At 38.2% G+C, this 20,509-nt stretch overlaps 1 protein-coding gene across 3 annotated transcripts in view; it reads left to right on the top strand.

The window, feature by feature from the left end:
• MSRB3 (methionine sulfoxide reductase B3) overlaps positions 1-20,509 on the top strand; it is a 167,778-nt gene that overhangs the window by 17,297 nt on the left and 129,972 nt on the right. For 2 of the 3 annotated variants that reach the window (XM_021091957.1, XM_021091956.1), the window contains exon 2: positions 18,903-19,029. The exons of the other annotated variant lie outside the window; for it this stretch is intronic. In XM_021091957.1, coding sequence (XP_020947616.1) covers positions 18,954-19,029 — 76 coding nt within the window. In that variant the 5' untranslated portion in view covers positions 18,903-18,953. The remainder of the gene's footprint in view (positions 1-18,902; positions 19,030-20,509) is intronic. 3 annotated transcript variants of the gene reach the window in all.

A 20,509-nucleotide genomic window follows, 5' to 3' on the forward strand; every position in this document is an offset into this window, starting at 1 on the left:
CTCTTTTAAGGGTTATTTTCGTCTTTTTCATTTAGTTGTGTAATAACGTCTGCATTTAGTGATTATGACTATACCTCCTATACCTTAACATCACGTTCTTAAAGATACTTTGATTTATGTGTCATTTGGCTAGAGTTTATCCACTAGTTGATGTGTTTTTTTTTTTTTTTCCTTTTTTCCTTTTTGGTAGGGGAAAAATATATGCATGCACATTTCCTGAGCCCTCCAGTTATCTGAGGGGATTACAGAGTGTTGTATGACATGGTAACCCTTTCTTGCAAAACAACATTTAAATGAGAAGAGGAATCCAAAAAAATCATACTTGGGAGGCTGTAAAATGCTTGTAGAATAATCTGAATGCAAGTAGTAATGTAATGTGGAATATAAAAAGTTGCTAGCATTCCCTATGGAAGAAGAACCTAGGAACGATGGAATTTACTGGCATTTGGATAACAAATCACTATCAGTCACAAGGTTACCACTGAGAATTCAGTACCTCTAATGTAGATAATTCTCAGGGCCATGATGCAAAATTAGTTTTATGTCTTAGAAGAGTTTTATCTTTGAATAAGAGTGAGTGATATTGGCAATTTTAATTGAATTGCAACAGTATTTTATAACTGCTATTGATGTGTTCAAATTAGAGTGGACCAAAGTTTACCATGTTGAATTCCTGTCATAGTAATACATTTGTCTCATGTATGCATAAAGTTGTATCATTTTATATACCTGAAACAGTTGATCACAAAACTTGAAATTTTTCTTTTTTATCAAAGATAATGATTTTTGACAATCACTAAAATGTAATTGCTGAAATGCATACTGGGGAACTAGGACATTATGCACAGAGATGGGGGAAAACAGAGGGAAGTGACATTTGCGTTCAATTCCATGAAAACATTTATTGAGCCTATATTTCACAGAGGTGAATACTGCTGACTACTCTCAAGGAGTTTATGGGAGATATATATACCTAAAATTCTAACATGCAATAATATATTAATAGAGGTACTGAAGCAGGAAGTAGTATAGAGGGAGAATTTATTTTTGTTTTGTTTTGTTTTGTTTTGTCTTTTAGGTGGTCTTTGTGTGGTCTTTTAGGGCCACACCTGTGGCACAAGGAGGTTCCCAGGCCAGGGGTTGAATTGGAGCTGCAGCCTCCGGCCTAGCCACAGCTACAGCAAGGTGGGATCTGAGCCATGTCTGCGACCTGCATCACAGCTCAAGGCAACGCCGGGTCCTTAACCTACTGAGTGAGGCCAGGGATCGAACCCACATCCTCATGGACACCAGTCGGGTTCGTTAACGACTGAGCCACAATTGGAACTCCTGATTCATTTTTTAAAAGGAAGGGCTGGGGAGAAGGGTGAGAGGAGCAACTGAAAAAAAAAAGTTTCTCAGAGGAAATGATCTCTAAACTGGATCTTGAAGCTTAAAAAGAAAGACTTCATTATATACTGTGGAATATGTGGATGGTATGGTGAGGGTAGAAAAGTGTATGGGAAATAGTAAATAGCTATCATCAAAAGGGAATCCTTTCTTTCTTCCTCCTTCCCTCCCCCTTCCTTCCTCTCTCCCTCCTTTCCTCCCTCCCTTCCTTCCTTGCTTTCTTCCTTCCGTAAATACTTATTGAATGCTTATCAGAGGTCAGGCACTGGTGAGGTACTAGAGATTTAAGTAAAGGACAGGAAGTTAATGGATTGTGTACTTTACCCGGGTGTGTTGGGGACTGAAGTCAAATTAGGAAAAAAACAAATCTGATAGGTCTTGAATTCTAGAACAGATTGGTTGAATTTTGCCCTGTAGATGTTAATAAGCCATGGAAGCCCACAAAGCAGGGTTCCTACATGGTCAGAGCTAGTATACAGCACTTTTGCAGCAGTATGGAGTCTGGAGGCGAGGGGAGTCAGGGTAGAAGCGGGAAAACCAGTAAGAGGCCATTACTTATTCTAGATGAGAGATGAAAAGAAAAGGATGTATTGGAGCAAGATCTTGGACATACAGTTGACAGCATTTGGTGTTGATTTAGTAAGCAAGGTTAAAATAGAAAATGATTGAGGGTAACTCCCAGGTTTGAAGTTTAGTAGTTGTATGGATGAGAGTACTTTTTAACAGGATTAGGAATAAATACAGAATAATAAATTGATGAAGAGTGAAATTAAATTTTGGATATTATAGTTTGTAGTGCACAAGGAATATCTAAAATCTTTTTTTTTTTTAATGGTCCAAACGGTGGCATTTGAAAGTTCCTGGGACAGGGATCGAATCCGAGCTGCCGCTGTTACCTACACCACAGCCGTGGCAGTGCTGGATCCTTAACCCACTGTGCCATAGCAGGAACTCCACTCAACAACTTTCGATAGGCTACATGCCAAACTATTGTGACAAAGAGATTCCAAGTAGAGGGACTGACATAAGTAGAAGTTTTTCTCCCTCATAATAGCCAAAGGTGGGTGATAGCCCAAGTTTGGGTTCGTAAGTAGCTTGCTTCATGACCTTTTAAGTCTGCCTTTCTCATTAAGTAGCTTCCATGCCAGAGTCCAAGTGTGTTGCTGCAGTTTTTGCCATTTCCCAGGAGGAAGAGGAAGTGTAAAGCAAGGGACTTTGTCTTTAAAGGAGATGACATCAAAGATCATACATCATTCCTTTGGCTAGAACTTAGTTTCACATTTTCACAGCTAGCTGCAAAGGAGGCAGAGAAATGTAGCTTTATGTTCAGCTAAAATTTCAGAGGGTTTTATTACTAACAAGAAGGAAGAATGGATTCTAAGGGTCCAGTTAGCATTTTGTAGTCTAATTAGTATCTCTTCACTCTCTACTTTATAAGATGAGGGTCCTGACATTCTTTTTTTTTTTTTTTTTTTTTTTTTTTTTTTTTTTTTGTCTTTTTGACATTTCTTGGGCTGCTCCTGCAGCATATGGAGGTTCCCAGGCTAGGGGTCTAATAGGAGCTGTAGCCACCAGCCTACACCAGAGCCACAGCAACGAGGGATCTGAGCCACATCTGCGACCTATACCACAGCTCGCGGCAACGCCAGATTGTTAACCCACTGAGCAAGGCCAGGGATCAAACCCACAACCTCATGGTTCCTAGTTGGATTCGTTAACCACTGCGCCACAACAGGAACTCCAGGTCCTGACATTCTTAACCTTTATTCTGCCTTTCTTTCTTGGTGTTCTTTATATTTTGTTAGATATATACGTTTTCTTTTTGTTTTAAAATATGAAGTTACTAACGTCTACATTTTGTTCTGAAACTACAGCCAAATCTTTGTATACAGGTTATTTCTTAAAGCTGGGGAAAAAAAAGAGAGAGAGTAAAGCTGATATTGGAAGTTCCCATTGTGGCTCAGTGGGTTAGGAGCCCAACTAGTGTCCATGAGGATGTGGGTTCAACCCGTGACTTCTCTCAGTGGTTTGAGGATCCGGCATTGCCACAGGCTATGGTGTGAGCCAAGCATGCGGTTCAGATCTGGCTTTGCTGTGGCTGTGATGTGGGCCAGCAACTGTGGCTCTGATTTGACCCCTAGACTGGGAACTTCCATGTGTTGCAGCTATGGCCCTTAAAAAAAAAAAAATGCTTATATTGTTATACATATTGTTTACTTCCAGGTCAAAAAAGTGAGCCATTACAGTTGGTCCAGGGTCATGATCTCTGGGCCACTGGAGAGGACAAATTTTTTTTTTAGCATCATAGCCAATGAGTTGTTTTTTCTTACATTTATAGATTGACTAAAAGCAGGACACTATAATATGTTAAAAATAATTACAATCTGAACTATAAATCCTAGATGATTCTAATATGAATGCTGGCAGAGTTGGTATGGGTAGGGTAGAAAGGACGTGAAGTGAAGCTAAGATTTTTTTTTTTTTTGTCTTGATGGGGGTGAAAAAAGATCTTAATGTAATTTATTTTTAATTTTCTTGATTAAAAGGAAAAAATTAGGAGTTCCTGCTGTGGCACAGTGGGTTTAGCAGTGTCTCTGAAGTGCTGGGCCACAGGTTTGATCCCCAGCCCAGCACAGGAGGATAAGGTTACAGTGTTGCTGCAGCTGTGGTGTAGGTTGCAACTGCCACTCAGATCTGATCCCTACCCTGGGAATTCCATATGCTGTTGGGTGGCCAAAAGAGAAAAAAAATTAAATTAAAAATAATTGGATTGATAATATTCTGTGTTAGTACACTTTTTAGAATTATTCAATGACTTTATTACATTTGTAGTTTTACAGTGATCATCACAATCCAATTTTATAGGATTTCCATCCCACAACCTCAGCACATCCCCCCTACCCCCCAAACCGTCACCTCCAGAGACCATAAGTTTTTCAAAGTCTGTGAGTCAGTATCTGTTCTGCAAAGAAGTTCAGTCTGACCTTTTTTCAGATTCCACATGTCAGTGGAAGCATTTGATGTTTGCGTCTCATTGTATGGCTGACTTCACTCAGCATGGTAATTTCTAGGTCCATCCATGTTGCTAAAAATGCTGGTATTTTGTTCCTTTTAATGGCTGAGTAATATTCCATTGTGTATATGTACCACATCTTCTGGATCCACTGTCTGTCAATGGACATTTAGGTTGTTTCCATGTCTTGGCTATTGCAACTAGTGCTGCAATGAACATCGGAGTACATGTGTCTTTGTGAGTCATGGTTTTCTCTGGATAGATGCCCAGGAGTGGGATTGCTGGATCAAATGGTAGTTCTATTTTTAGTTTTCTGAGGAATCTCCACACAGTTTTCCACGGTGGTTGCACCAGTTTACAATCCCACCAACAGTGTAATAGGGTTCCTTTTTCTCCACACCCTCTCCAGCACTTATTGTTTGTAGACTTTTTGATGATGGCCCTTCTGGCTGGTGTAAGGTGGTATCTCATAGTGGTTTTGATTTGCATTTCTCTAATAATGAGTGATGTTGAACACCTTTTCATGTGTTTTTTGGTCATCTGTATGTCTTCATTGGAGAATTGTCTGTTCACATCTTCTGCCCATTTTTGGATGGGGTTGTTTGTTTTTTTGGTATTGAGCTGCAGAAGGTGTGTGTTTGTACACTTTGAAAGAGAGTCTCATGTGCTGTTGGAGGGTATGTATATTGTTTAGATCTTTTAGAGGACAATTTGGTAGTTTTTTTCATATCTTAAAGTAAATATATACTTGCCTTAAATATTTCACCTTTAAGACTTTTTTTTTCTTTTTTTTTTTTTTTTTGCTATTTAGGGCTGCACATGTGGCATGTGGAGGTTCCCAGGCTAGGGGTCCAATCAGACCTGTAGCCACTGGCCTACGCCAGAGCCACAGCAACGCGGGATCCGAGCCGCGTCTGCAACCTACACCACAGCTCTCGGCAACGCCGGATCGTTAACCCACTGAGCAAGGGCAGGGATCGAACCTGCAACCTCATGGTTCCTAGTCTGATTCATTTCCACTGCGTCACTACGGGAACTCCCTACATAACAGTTTAAAATTTCAAAGAAGAGGAGTTCCCGTCGTGGCGCAGTGGTTAACGAATCCGACTAGGAACCATGAGGTTGCGGGTTCGGTCCCTGCCCTTGCTTAGTGGGTTAACGATCCGGCGTTGCCGTGAGCTGTGGTGTAGGTTGCAGACGCGGCTCGGATCCCGCGTTGCTGTGGCTCTGGCGTAGGCCGGTGGCTACAGCTCCGATTCAACCCCTAGCCTGGGAACCTCCATATGCCGCGGGAGTGGCCCAAGAAATAGCAACAACAACAACAACAACAAAAAAAAGACAAAAAAAAAAAAAAATACTTTAAAATTTCAAAGAAGAAAATGGCAAAAATCTTTGAAATTCCACACTGAAGGACAATTACCGTGCATGTATCCAGATCACTTATTATACATACAAACATGCAGATATGTTTAATTTTCCATAAATGGAAGCATATACACATAATGTGGTTTTTTTTTTCACGGCCACACCTGCAGCATATGGAAGTTCCTGGGCTAGGGGTCAAACACCAGATCTGAGCCACATCTGGGACCTACACCACAGCTTGTGGCAACACCAGATCCTTAGCCCACTGAGCAAGGCCAGAGATAGAACCCACATCCTCACAGAAACAGTGTTGGGTCCTTAACCCACTGAGCCACAGCAGGAACTCCCATTTAGGTCAATTTTTAATTAAACTTTTTTTATTTGACATAATTGTAAGTTCATGTGCAGTTGTGAGAAATACTGCAGAGAGATCTCATGTTGATCAACACTATGTTGATTATCCCAATGGTAACATATTGTAAATCTGTACAATATCACATCCATGATACTGACATCGCCGATAGGAACATTCGCATCTCCTCAAGGATATTGCCCTTATGTAGTCACACACACCTTCCACACTCCATTTCCCGTCTAACCCCTAGCAACTGCTAATGTGTTCCTCATTTCTTAATTTTGTTACTTTAAGAATGTTCCATAAATGGAATCACATAGTATATAAAGTTTTGACATTGGCTTTTTCACTCAGAATAATTTTCTAATAAGAGATTTATTCAGATTGTTGCCTGTATCGATAGTTCATTCCTTTTTATTGCTAGGTAATACTTCACAGTATGGATATAACCATTTGTTTAATCAATCACTTATGGAAGGATGTCTGGATTGTTTCCAGTTTCTTACTATTACAAATAAAGCTGTCACAAACAACAACAAAAAAAATCAGGGCACTATATTTCTAAGATCTGCATCTGGGCAGTGACTTTTTAGATTAGTAGGTGAAGCTGAAGGTGACCTGGTTAGTGCCTGGGGAGCTTTCAGTCACTTTAGAAAATGAAATCTTCATATTTAGTAATTTTATGGTGACCAGCAGCTACTCAGTCAGCTTTGCAGCTGACTGAAACCTTTAGTTCTTGAAGAGTTGGGGCTAATTCTTTAGCTCTAGGTGATCCAGGATGAAATAGCTCTCTCCTAGACTTAATGTCCGAATGTGAGAGAACAGCCATATCTTCTGACCATGGTAAGAATCTCTTTGGAATATTTAGGAATAGAAGGGATGGCTAATGAAAGACCCTGGGCTTTTTAAGGTGGTCTCATTGTCTTTGGCATTGGACTTCTCATCTTTCCAGACCCTGTTGCTTTCCCAAACAAGGACACCAATCTGGGGCATAAGAGTCCCTGCCCTTGAGAATTTTTTTAATGTAGTAGAAGAGAATAAAGTAGGCTCCAGTTCAAATTCTGGCTCCAGTACTGGCCATATGACCTCAAGCAAGTTATTCTCTGAACCTTAGTTTCTGTTGGAACACATAATCCCTAAATCCCAATGGCTTAAACTACTGAAGGTTTATTTCTTGCTTGCATTGCATGTTCATTGTCTGTCAGATGGGAACTCTGCTCCATGTCCCCTACTCTAGGATCGTGGAGCAGCCATCATCTAATTATAGAACATTGCTCATCTCTGTTGGAGAGAGAAAGTTTTGGAGAACCTCATACTAACAGTTAAGTGCTTTGTCTTAGACATGGCACACATTATCATTTCTCTTTACAACTTATTGCCCACAACTAATGACACAGTCTCACCCAAGCCTAGGGGGCCAGGAAGCGCATTTTTACCAAGTCCCTGAAAAATGGAGAGCCAAGAATGGATAGCACTAAAGACTACCACATATGGGAATGCCTATCTCAGGGTTGCTGTGAGGAGTAAGTGATATTAGATACGTATGTATTTAGTCACCTGGTGCAGGAGCTCAAAAATGATTATTAGTAATAATATCATCATAATAAAATGCATACTTGCAAAATATTTGAATAACCATATGACATGGGACTAAAGATTCTTATAAGCTATATAAGGCCATTTCACAATGTATATAAAAGTGACTTGTAAATTAGAACATACCATGCAAATGGAAGTTGATATTATTATTATCTAATAGATATTAGAAGATAGAGCATTAGAGATTGTTTCAGCGTTGGAGATATATTTTCAGTTGTTTCAGTGTTGGAGATATCTTTACAGTTATCTATCAAGAAAAGACGGTTGAAGTTGGAATAGGCAAGATCTGTAAGAGATTAAGCAGTGAGAAATACAGAGAGTACCGAAGGGGTATCTCTGAAGCATAACAACACTTCGGAAATCAGAAGGAAATATCCCAAGATAGAGTGAAGCAATTTCTGGAAAGGGAGGAAGAAAATAATACTGTGTAAGTGTCATAGAAAAGTCAAGTGAAGAAAGTTTTCAGTGGGAAAAATCTGCTGTATAATATGTCACTCAGAGGCATTGAGCTTCAGTTCTGTGAGTTTCGCTGGGAACAAATCGTCAACAGGAAATGTTACTTAAGGAAGGAATCATAGTATTAAGTTAGAAGTGTTCTTCTAGTAACAGTCTTGCCAGAAAGCTGTTATAAACCCCAGACTTACAGACAGGACTTCCAAAGCTCAGGTAAAACTTGTCAAATGAAACTTAACTAGCCAGTGAGGAGGTTAAATTTCTACTCAAATACCAGGAAAGCAAGACTGTATTGTTTAAACACACCCAAATGAAACAGTTGAAAAGACTGAAACATTCTGAAGGCATTTTTTAATTGTACTAAAAACTGATTTGTTTATGTGGGTTTTGCTTTCTTGTTGGCACTTTTTAAATATTAAGGAAAACTTTTTAGATGAAACACACGTGTAATGTAGATGCTATGGACTGTGAAAGCAATGTGTATTTTATTATTTTATTTTATTTTATTTATTTTTTGTCTTTTTAGGGCTGCCCCTGTGGCATATGGAAGTTCCTAGGCTAGGGCTCAAATTGGACCTGTAGCTGCCAGCCTACACCACAGCCACAGCAATGCGGGATCTGAGCTGTGTCTGCGACCTACATCACAGCTCGACCTACGTCACAGCTCGTGGCAACACTGGATACTTAACACTGAGCTAGACCAGGGTTTGAATCCATGTCCTCATGGATCCTCTTTGGGTTCGTTACCACTGAGCCACAACAGGAACTCTCTCAATGTGTATTTTAGAAGAAAAAGAGATTTATGTTCTATATTAGTGGTAGAAGTTTTAATATATTAATGTGAGAATGAATTAATTTCTGTATGTATTTGACTAGATGCTTTGCAAAACAGGAATCCTAAAAAAAGATAGCATTTAATAGAGTTATAATTAACATCAGAAGAATATGCACTTATGTCTATATTCTATTTTAATTATACTGTTGGTGTACCTTCTTAATGGATACAGTGTTAAGCTTGTGTTGTCAATATTAGGTACGATTCTTTATGTCCTTATCTTACTTTTTATGTGAACTGAATAATAAAGAAAATGTAGATGCTGTTACAATGTAGACAAAAGGAATTTTAGCCTAATGTTTTCTCCAAATAGCTGTCTGACTTTCCATAGGTTTCTTTATCTTTGTTTGGCTATTGACAGAATAAGAGATTTGGATCAGTTCATTGTTCCTCCAATTTTTTTTCCACTGAGATACACATGATGGGTGGTATTTCATGAGCACCATCCTCGCATAGTCATACACAGATGATGATTATTGACTGAGGAACAGATGGTCCAAGCTGCACATTCCTGGTGCTAGTTCTACCTCTACCATTTTCTCTCCCACTCAAGAAAACATTTCAGAAAACAAGTGAAGAAAGGTGACATTATTAAAGAGATAGCTCTAAATATAATCCTAGTTGTTTTCTTAAAATCCTTATCCTCAAACTTTAGCACCTAAAGACCGTTTTAAACAAATTACTTATGACACACCTTTCAACTAATATTTTACCTGTTGTTGGGTGATCACTTTATGTTCAAAACCCCAGGTCTTCGCCAATATTTTTTTTAGTTCTAAACTTATTTAATGATACAATTCTCTTATCCTCAAACATTTCCAAAAGTTCTGATTCCTTGGCTATTCTACTAGCAGTATGTGAATATACAGGGTATGGGCTCAGTGAATGTTGTGGGCATTTATCAATAAATTAAGTTTCCTTTTCTGGAGATAACTAATTCACAGTTTGTTTTCTTATCCCTTAGCAGGACGTATAGTTTTGTGGTTTTCTTTTTTTTTTTTTAATGATTTTTATTTTTTCCATCATAGTGTTCTGACAATTTTCTACTGTACAGCAAGGTGATCCAGTCACATAGTTTTGTGATTTTCAAAGAGTGGTGCTGAGAAAATTGTGTTGTAGCATTCTCATTGTTAACTTTCAGAAATCTGCCATAACTATCCTTCTCACTTTGATAAAATAATTCAAAATTTGACATTTGTGCAGTCTAAATGAAGTAGGAAATATACTAATTACCTCTAGAAAGAGTAAGAAATGTAAAGACTAGTGATATTATTTTCTAACCACTTGTTGTTTGCTAAACAACATGGATACATTATAAATGTATTCCTCTGTTCATTGTTCACCTATTCAGGAAATAGTTATTAAACATTTATTGTGCCAACCATGGTGCCAGACCAGCAGTTCTCAAAGTGTTGGACTAAATACCCCTGGAGTCTGAGAGTCTTTCACGGGATTCACAAAGGCAAATCTATTTTCATACTAATGCTTAAGACATTGTTTTCCTTTTTTCACTGTGTTGACATTTGCGTTGATGTTGCAGAGCAAAAGCAAGTGAAGCTGCTGCTATCTTATTATGAAGCAAGGCAGTGGCAATAAACTGTATTAGTAGTCGTTCTATTCTTCACTAATATCCACACGGGGGGAAAGGCCATTTCACTTAAGAATGTCCTTGATGAAGTAGTAAAATTTATATTAATTTTACTAAATCCAGATCTTAGTTAAATGGATATCTTTTTAATATTCTGTGTGAAGAAACAAGAAATACACTTTTATAAAGTGCTTCCACCTATCAAAGTGCAGTGGTTGTTTCTAGGAAGAGCACTCGTGTGATTGTTTGAAACACCATTTCACATGACAGAACGACCAACAGACAACTATGGTTATTTTTAATTTTTTTGTGTGTGTATCTTTTTGCTATTTCTTGGGCCGCTCCCACGGCATATGGAGGTTCCCAGGCTAGGGGTTGAATCGGAGCTGTAGCCACTGGCCTACACCAGAGCCATAGCAACTCAGGATCCTAGCCACGTCTGCGACCTACACCACAGCTCACGACAACGCCAGATCATTAACCCACTGAGCAAGGCCAGGGATCGAACCTGCAACCTCATCGTTCTTAGTCAGATTCATTAACCACTGTGCCACGACGGGAACTCCAACTATGGTTATTTAAACTTGGATACTTGGCAAACATTTTCTCAAAAATGAGCAAAGTGATGCTGTCACTTGAAGGGAGACAATGGACTGTATTTGTTGTGAAAGATGAAATTCAAGCTTTCAAGTTAAAAAATCAAATTTCCGAAAACTTGTACTACTGCTATGAACTTGACAGCTTCTCAACATTAAATACTTATCTGGTGAAATCAGTGGTAATATAAATGAATATGATTTTTGATATTGATAGTAAAACATGTCAGCATATGAAAGATCTGCACAACTGAATGAACCAGTATTTTCTAAACAAACAGTGCATAGTGTTACAAAATCATGCAAGGTTAAAAAGCCATTCAAAATGCAAGATAGACCAATGAATTTTAATGTAATAGTATGAAAAGTTAATTGACAATATGTAGTTTCAGGCTTCCATTGTTGAGTTTTGGGGTAATAACAAAGAAGAATATTTACAATTATCTGAAAAAGTTTATTCCTCCCTTTTCCATCTACTTATCTGAGTGAGGTGAGATTTCATTCATATATATACTTAAACAAAACAACATATCACAACAGATTGAATCCAGAAATGAGAATCCAGCTGCTTTTTGTTAAGCCAGATATTGAGATTCTTCCATTTTATATATATATATATTCATAACTTATATAATATATATACAAGTATATATATAATTTATATATACATATAATATATATATTTATATATATATGGCTAGAATTTCCTGTTGTGGCTCAGCAGGTTAAGAACCCGAAATAGCGTGAGGATGGGGGTTCAACCCCTGGCTTTGCTCAGTGCATTAAGGATCCAGCATTGCTACAAGCTATGGTGTAGGTTGCAGATGCAGCTCAGATCCTGTGTTGCCCTGGCTGTGATATAGGCCAATAGCTGCAGCTCAGATTCAACCCCTAGCCTGGAAACTTCCATATGCTCTAGGTGCAGCTGTAAAAAGATAAGTATATTTGTTTGAGATAATATAGTTATTTTTAAAATAACTATGAAAGAAAGAAAGGACGGAAGGAAGGAAAAAGAGAATTATGGAAAGAAAAGAAACAATAGAATCCTGGATATTCAGAATCCTCAATCTTCCAAACCATTTAGAGGTAACACTTTTTTTTTCCCTTTTTAAGGTCATACCTGCAGCATATGGAAGTTCTTGGGCTAGGGGTCAAGTTGGAGCTGCAGCTGCAGGCCTACACCACTGCCATGGCAATATCAAATCTGAGCCACATCTGTGATGTAAGCCTCAACTTGCAGCCAACACTGGATCCTGAACCCACTGAGCGAGGCCAGGGATTGAATCCACATCAACATGGACACTGTGTCAGGTTCTTAACCCACTGAGCCACAAAGGTAACTCTTATTGTTTCTTACAACAAGTGCAATAAGATCTCTGCTTAACAAAAGGGATGCCTATTCTAGATAATTAAAATATTAGCCTATTGATATTAAGAAGTAAATAATTAAATGATCAGTTCATTCAGCAAACATTAGTTGAGCATAATCTGGGTGCCAGGCAGTGTGCTCATAAGAACAATATTTTCATAGAATTTTTTCATAGGCATTTAGATTAGTGGTTTCCAAATGCTGGTCCATAACGAAGTTTCTTCTTTTCATAATGAAATGAGAACAATAGCAACAATGAAATTTTTTCCACAAAACTTAGATATATTCTGTTCAAAAAAATGTTCTCTTTCTTGAGATTGCTTTCCTAGTTCTTAGTGTTAACATAATCTTTCTTTTCTGATATTATGATGGGATTAGGGTTTGTGGCTTTTTATTTTTATTTTGTCTTTATTTAACAAAATTCAAATTTGTCAACTCTCTGTTGGCCCTTGCAGTTTTCAGGGGACATTTTACTAGCTTGTGAAGATCCACTGATGCAGACATTCTTTTGGCATTTATAGGAAAAGGATTTGACCTTTAGGTTTGATGCTTTAAATCCACTAGCGCAATCAGCTCATTTATTCTGGAGCTAATTATCAACTTTGTGAGTTCCCTGCTTCCCTGTTTATATCATCTCTCTCTGGCAGTTTACTGTTTAACTGCAAGGGGGGAAAAAAGTAAAGGGAAATAAAAATAAACCCAAACCAAAAAACTAACAAACTAACTTTAGTCAAAATTTTGGATGTCAGAATTCTAGGGGTAAAAAAAGATGGGGAAGTGAAAATTTTTGACCAAAACAGGGCGTTTGAATTGTTTTTGCATCTCAAGTCGGGCTGCACTTTCAACTTCCTACCTCTTCACAGAAACTGCTAAGTTCTATGAAGGAACCAACTGGTTTTAATTTAGATTCTTACTTTCAACAGTTGAGATGGCAGAGATAGCAGGGTGGGAAATGGTGATGCAGAACAATCAATTCTGTAGAATCAGTTCTTTACATAGTCATTCTTTCACTCAATAACTGAATGGTTGTTAGGTGCCAGGTACTGGGATACAATGATGAAAAAGACACTTATCTCAGTGCTTAAATGATCAAGAAGAGGGAGACAGAGATGTAAGCAAATCAGTATCCTGAAAATTGTTATGGGGGTGTGAGAGGGGCTGCTTAGTGCCTCACTGGGGACCCAAGTAGGAGAAGTTAGGAATGTTGGGAGTTGAGAGTGGTGAAAGGAGAGTAAGGTACGGAAAAGAAGAAAGATGTGGAGGTGCAAGTGGGAAACAGCAGACCTATTTGGGGGAAATTATGAGTACATCAGGATGGCAGGAGCGTTGGGTGGGGTGGGATGTGGAGATATGGCAAGAGAAAAGGCTGAAGAATTAGGTAGCAGCTTGGTGTAGAATTTTAAATGCCTTATTTAGGAATTTGGACATTATCCAGAGTATTTACCAGAATGTGTTCTGTGGGATGGTGATTGGAAAGAAAGGGGTTTTGTAAGATCAAAACCATCTGAGAGGCAACGCTTGAGACAAAGTTAAACAGGTACATTAAAGCCTTTCAAACTCTTTATATTGGGTAGCATTTCCACTGCTAGATTTGTTTGAAGGGTTATTGCCTATTTCTCAGAACATTGTTTGGGAACCCCAGCAGTATGCAATGGGGAAATCATTAAAAGTTTTAAGCAGAATGTTATAGACAATTGCGTAGTTTTGTTTTGTTTTTGTTTTTGTTTTAGAGCCGCACCAGCGGCATATGGAGATTCCCAGACTAAGCGTCTAATCAGAGCTGCAACTGCCGGCCTGCACCACAGCCACAGCAATGCCAGATCCGAGCCACATCTGTGACCTACACCACAGCTCACGGTAACGCCGGATCCTTAACCCACCGTGTGAGGCCAGGGATCAAACCTGCAACCTCATGGTTCCTAGTCAGATTCGCTTCCACTGAGTCACGACAGGAACTCTGGACAATTATGTAATTTAATTCTATGCTCAACACATAGTGTGATACTGCTCATTAAGTATTGTTCAATGTGTGCTTTTTAACACCAATTAATTTCAAAGTGATGTACTAGATATTCTGGGAGATTAGAAAGCTGTGTAAATTGTGTCTGGCATTTTAAAAAGTATCACATGGGTTATCTATAACTGTTATTTGTGCAGTTATTTGAGTCAAAAGCAATACAAAAGTGAGGAAGCTGAGGATAAACTTGGGGAACTATAGATTTTCTAGGTGGTCTTTGCTCAGTGCTGATTTCTACAGGGTGTTTAATGCTAATTCTTTTCTCGAAGATTTTTACCACTCAGAAGCATAGGCTTACTTTGCCTCTTTTTGGACTAGGGATTGTTTCTGGCTTGGGTCCTCATCCTGGCAGCTCAGGCGGCTCAATGGGAAAAAACCTGCCTGATTGAAACTTAAATTTTTTTGAGGGGGCCTTGCAGGGAGTAGCTATTCATTTCTTTGACCTTCAAAATTAGTATCATATTGAAGCTTTCGTAGATTCAAGTAGACTCAATCCTAGGGATCTTTAGGATATATATCCTAAAAATGTATCCAAGGAGTTTACAGAAAAAAATTGAAGGTGAAAGGGAAAGTGAAGTTGCATGTGATGGAACAGAAAGATTAAATCTAAACTCAGACTTTTTACTTTCTTAAAACCCTCTCTTTTTTTATTTTGTCTGCACCCATGCTATATGGAAGTTCCTGGGCCAAGGGTTGAATCCCAGCCACAGTTGTGGCAACACTGGATCCTTGACCTGCTGCCCCACAGCAGGAACTCCATCTTAATGCTCTACTTTTTTCAGTCAGTGTCAAGAGAGAGAATCATCAAATCATCTTCTTGAGTTAAGTAAATCCTTATTAAATATTTATTATCAGCCACATTGTCTATTAGGAGAGCATAGAATCAGATTATCTCTAGTGGATTGGTAATAACCTCAGGCTTTTCATTTGCCAGTTACGTAGTGGTCAAGAGCATGGGCCCTGGAACTTGGCTTGGATTGAAATCTGTTAAGTCATTCAGTCCAATTAGTTAAGGGCTCTGCTTCTTACCAGCCATAAAATCTTAGACAAATTACCATAAAATCTTAGGTCAGTCACTTAATGTCCCTATGCCTCAGTCTCTACATCTAAAAATGGAAAAAATGATAACATGTACCTCTGAGGATTAAAAGGCCTAATGAATGGGAAGTGCCCAGAATAGTGCCTGCCACATGGCAAGGGTTTCATCACCTGTTATCCTTAGGATATCTTTTTCCTACCATGGAAATCAATCCAAGAGTTGTAAGTTTTCTGGCCTAAATAGGATTCTATGTTTGGAGAATGACCTGCTGACTCTAAATAGGTATAAGTAGATTGGGTGTAAGTAGACTGTTAGAAATTTCTAATATAATTTTAAAATAAAGCAAATGTTTGCACATTTAAGAAGAGCTAATGTTTAGGAGCATATATTATGTGCCAGGAGTTGTTCCAAGTGCCTTTGACTAGTTGAACTTAGTTAATTAATTTCTTTCTTTCTTTTTTTTTGATTTTTAGGGCCATACCTGCAGCATATGGTGGTTCCCAGGCTAGGTAGGAGTCTAATCAGAGGTACAACTGCTGGCCTACGCCACAGCCACAGCAATGCCAGATCCAAGCCATGTCTGTGACCTACACCGCAGCTCACAGCAATGCCGGATCCTTAACCCACTGAGTGAGGCCAGGGATCAAACCCGCAACCTCATGGTTCCTAGTCAGATTCATTTCCGCTGTGCCATGACAGGAGCTTCTAACTGTTACTTTAGAGTTGAGGAAACTGAGGCCATGAGAGGGCAAGCAACTTTGCCAAAGTAACACAACTCCTTAGGGGCAGGGGCAAGTTTCAAACCCAGGCAGTCTGATCTCATAGATTACACACATCCATTGGATGTCCTATCTTTCATCCACATGCATTTTGCATTTTAGATTAGTTTGTCAAAGTATTTTATTTCATTTACTGCAACCATAAACCAAGCGGAAAATGTTAAGTTAAAAATTAAATTCGTTAAATCATTTCAACATAAAACTATTCCTTTTTCTGTTCTAGAGAAGAGTTGCTCCTAGTGTCACATGTTAGAATCATATTAACTATGATCCTTTTGTAAGAGTATAATATTATGAGTTTGATTTCACCAAGGCATTCAGATGCATGTGTTCCATTCTTTAGAACGGTTTTTCACTTTCCATCTCAGCTGCGTATTTTCAGGGTAGCATGTAAGTAATGTTATAAAATGTTACATTATGCATGTAACAATTTTGCAAAATTAGCTGCTTTTTCTGCAAGCATTAAAATAATTAGGAGTATGTCAAATCCTAACCTATGAAATGCATGCTTTGTGAGATTTGGCAATGGAGAACACTGTGACAAATCATACTTTTTGCATTCTTCAGTGTAAAAAGGCTAAATGCTCTAAAGTAGTCACTTTATTACTCTACTTTGTTGGTGCTAATGTAGCTGAGTGCATTTAAAGAAAACTGGGCAAAACTAATTTGCCACTAGATGGAGCCCTGGCTATTTGGGTAGAAATAAATGCACTACAGTTGGAACATTAAATCATGCCGTCTTATCATGCTGGAGGGCCCCTGGTATTTGAGGCCCTCAGCTTTTAATTGTAGAATGCAGCTTTGTTCTTTGCCTGACCTGCAGAGTGACATCACTCCCTTTCTTCCTGTGCGCTGGCTTTGACACAAGCCAGATGGCCTTGGCCATTGGTAGGCGCACAGGCCGCCTGGTACAGCAGTTGATGAAACAGAATAGGAAGACATTTTATGGTCAGCTGCGGGAGCACAATGAGGCTGCAGCTTTGCTAAGTAATTACATTTACCGTGCACACTTTATTCCTCATAGAGAAGGTCACAAGGAAAAAAATACATTTTTATTTATAGTGTTGTGAGGTATAGACCTTTGATCTTTTATTAGTCAGTAGTCTGCTCCAAAGGAATGCTCTCTTTTCTCTGCTCTGCAGTCACTCGTGAAAATGACATGTTTATTTATGTTTAATGGTTCTTTCAGGCTGTGCATTATGATACTTACCTTCCCTCTTCCTCCCTTTTGTCTCCAGTTGGTAACAGAAAAATGTTTTAGTTTTGTAGTGAGTTTAGTTTGGAGAAGTCAGTGTTTAGGCATGTTAGTACAAGCAGATTTCTGTCAGATACACTGCAGAGTGATTTGGTAAAATATATTACTGTTGATTATGTGTTTGTTCTTTGTGGAGGTCAGAAGAGACTAGGAACAGACTTTTATTTGGGGGGAGGCAAGTGGGATGAGGGTCAGGAAATGAATGAGACATTAATTTTATATCCATTTTTGGACATTTAGTGGTTAAGGTCACTTATAAGGCTAATTTTAAATAAAGTATTGGAGGTGAATAATAACCTAGTATTTTCCACCTTCATTTGAAGTTAATCTTTACCAACTGAAAGATTGTCCAAAACTTAAAAAAAAAAAATTCTAACTGAACTTTTCTTTAAAGTTTAACATTTACACAATTTTGAAATTCTTCCACATGATTCATTTCCAAAAGCTTTAAAAAATACTTTTACCATTTTTTAAGGCTGGGATGTGTGGGTTGTTTTCAGATTGATGTAGAAATTATAAGGAATAAGATCAAATGAAAATGCATAGTCGATATGCCTTCTTTAAACTTATCACTGTTTCTAAAGCGAAGCCTCCTAGTTGTCCTTAGGTTATTTGGCTCTTTATTTTTTTAAAACGTGAAACTCTAATAAAAGAAATCTCTTCATCTTACAATATGTTGCAGTCTTCTCCAGGGAGGGAGATGTGCAAATAATTGCTGGAAGAAGGCCGCGTGTTGGGAGGAGAGAGCGTAGCTTCATAGTGAGATAGAAGAAGGTTGTCTAACCCTTCTTTCACTAGCTATTCGCTCTGTGTCCTTGGACCTTTGAGATTTGGCTTCTTCACACATGGATAGGGAGATAAAACCTATCTCCTCAGTTTATTGTAAGAATTAAATGACATAATATCTGTATATTTGGCCCCAGACAGTTCTTGTCACTTTGTACAAACCCAGTAAATGCTAATTCCTTTCAACTGTTTTAAACTTTGTCTCTTTTCTCAACCTCTTGCAAACTGTGTTCACAGATTACACTGCTATTGTATAGTGTGTATTTTATTTTTATTCATAAGATATAAATAAGTTTGGGTTGAAAGGAAACTTACCATCTGAAAAATAGGCATTTGAAATTTATTAGCACTGTGTGCGTGTGTTCAGTTCCAGATAAAACCGTAACCATCAATTGTGCAATGAATGTGTTTAACATTTGTGATGTTTTAATTTGTTTTTGTTTTCTTTTTTTTTTCCTACTCAGCTCTTGCCCCTGTTCTTTGCCTCTCGTTTTGTTGGTGAAGATATCACAGTGATGTCTGCATTCAACCTGCTGCATTTGGTGACAAAGAGCCAGCCAGTAGCCCTGCGAGCCTGTGGGCTTCCCTCAGGTTGCTGCTTCTTGTACTGTACTTAGTGAGGGCACTGGTCTGGGGTGGGGGGTGTTTCTGCTGCAGGAAATGATACACCATAATGCTTTGCTAAATTTCGTTTTCTTTTACTTGGGCCCTAATTTGAAGACGGAAATTGGTTATAAATCACCACTCTACTTTGAATAACATTCATTTCCACAGTCCTTACAACCCCTGGAAACATTGTCCAGTTTCTTTGCTCAGTATATAATTGTCACTAATATTTCATGATATCTTCTTGTTCTTTAATGCACAGTACACATATGAAAATCAAAATGTTCATAAGAGGCTGGCAGTCTTGATAAGAAACTGCCCCAAATCACATAAAAAAGGACATTCATCTTGTTATAGGATAATGAAAATGCTTTTCATTCCACATGTGGTCCTATCTTTAGGAAAGAAAAAATGAAAATGAGCAACTTTAGTATGATAAAGTTAGTAATTGTGCTTACGAAGAAAAGATATTCTGTTTAACAATGACCAAATAAAGAGAACTAATATAGCATGTGTTAACTGGTTCCTAAACTAGAACCACCATTCTTTTAAAGATGTGATTTTAAGCATTTAAACAAGTGAGACATGAAAGTCTAAAATTTTTTTATGTGCTGATATCATGTTTAATATTTTAATCTTATTATAAAAATCACAGTGGCCAGATATTTTCTGTGAACATTGCTGTCAATATTATTTATATTTTATTTTAGTACACATATCTCTATTACTATATTGTATAGAGAATTTAATTCTAACTTGTTAAATATTCATTAAATATTAATTCTGAGTGCCAGGTATTGTGTGAAGCAGTGAGGATACGATGATAAACAAGATCAAGCCAATTTCTTTAACAAGCACAAGGTGGAGATGAGGTATGTGAGGACATATGATGATAAGAATAGATTAAAAATGCCCTTGATGTTGGGGGAATCAGAGGATGGTCCTAGCTCTTTGCTTCAAAGAAGAGATTTTGGAAAGGAGGGAGGGTCTCTGAAGCTTAAGGAGGACCTCATGGAGAATATAGTACTTGAGCTGAATCTCAAACTATGAGCAAGAGTGAGCAGATGTCCAAGCAGGGGAAGGACATTTCTACTATATGAAGTTGTGTGGGTAAAACTTGAAGGCCTAAGAGCAAGATGTGTTCAGAGAAGTGTGGGTTATTTAATATGGCTAGCTTGGGTGAGGAAGGCAAGTGGAAGAGGGGGGGAAGGAAGGTAGCCAAATCATAGAGTGCCTTCTATGATGTTTAAAAAATGTTAAATCTTGAGGAAAGGGATAAAGGGGGTGTAACATGACTTGTTTTGTATTTCTTAAGGATTATTGACTTAGTATGATGGAAGGTCAATGCTGGTTCCAGATATTTCTATGAGAGGGTTGCTTTGGCAGCTTAATTAGAAGGGAGGATAAGGCTTTTGTCTTGAAGCTGGACTTGAGCAGTAAACATGCAGTTTTTAGAATCAATTTT

Source organism: Sus scrofa, chromosome 5 (genome assembly GCF_000003025.6).
Source record: "Sus scrofa isolate TJ Tabasco breed Duroc chromosome 5, Sscrofa11.1, whole genome shotgun sequence".
Classification (NCBI taxonomy): Eukaryota; Metazoa; Chordata; class Mammalia; order Artiodactyla; family Suidae; genus Sus; species Sus scrofa.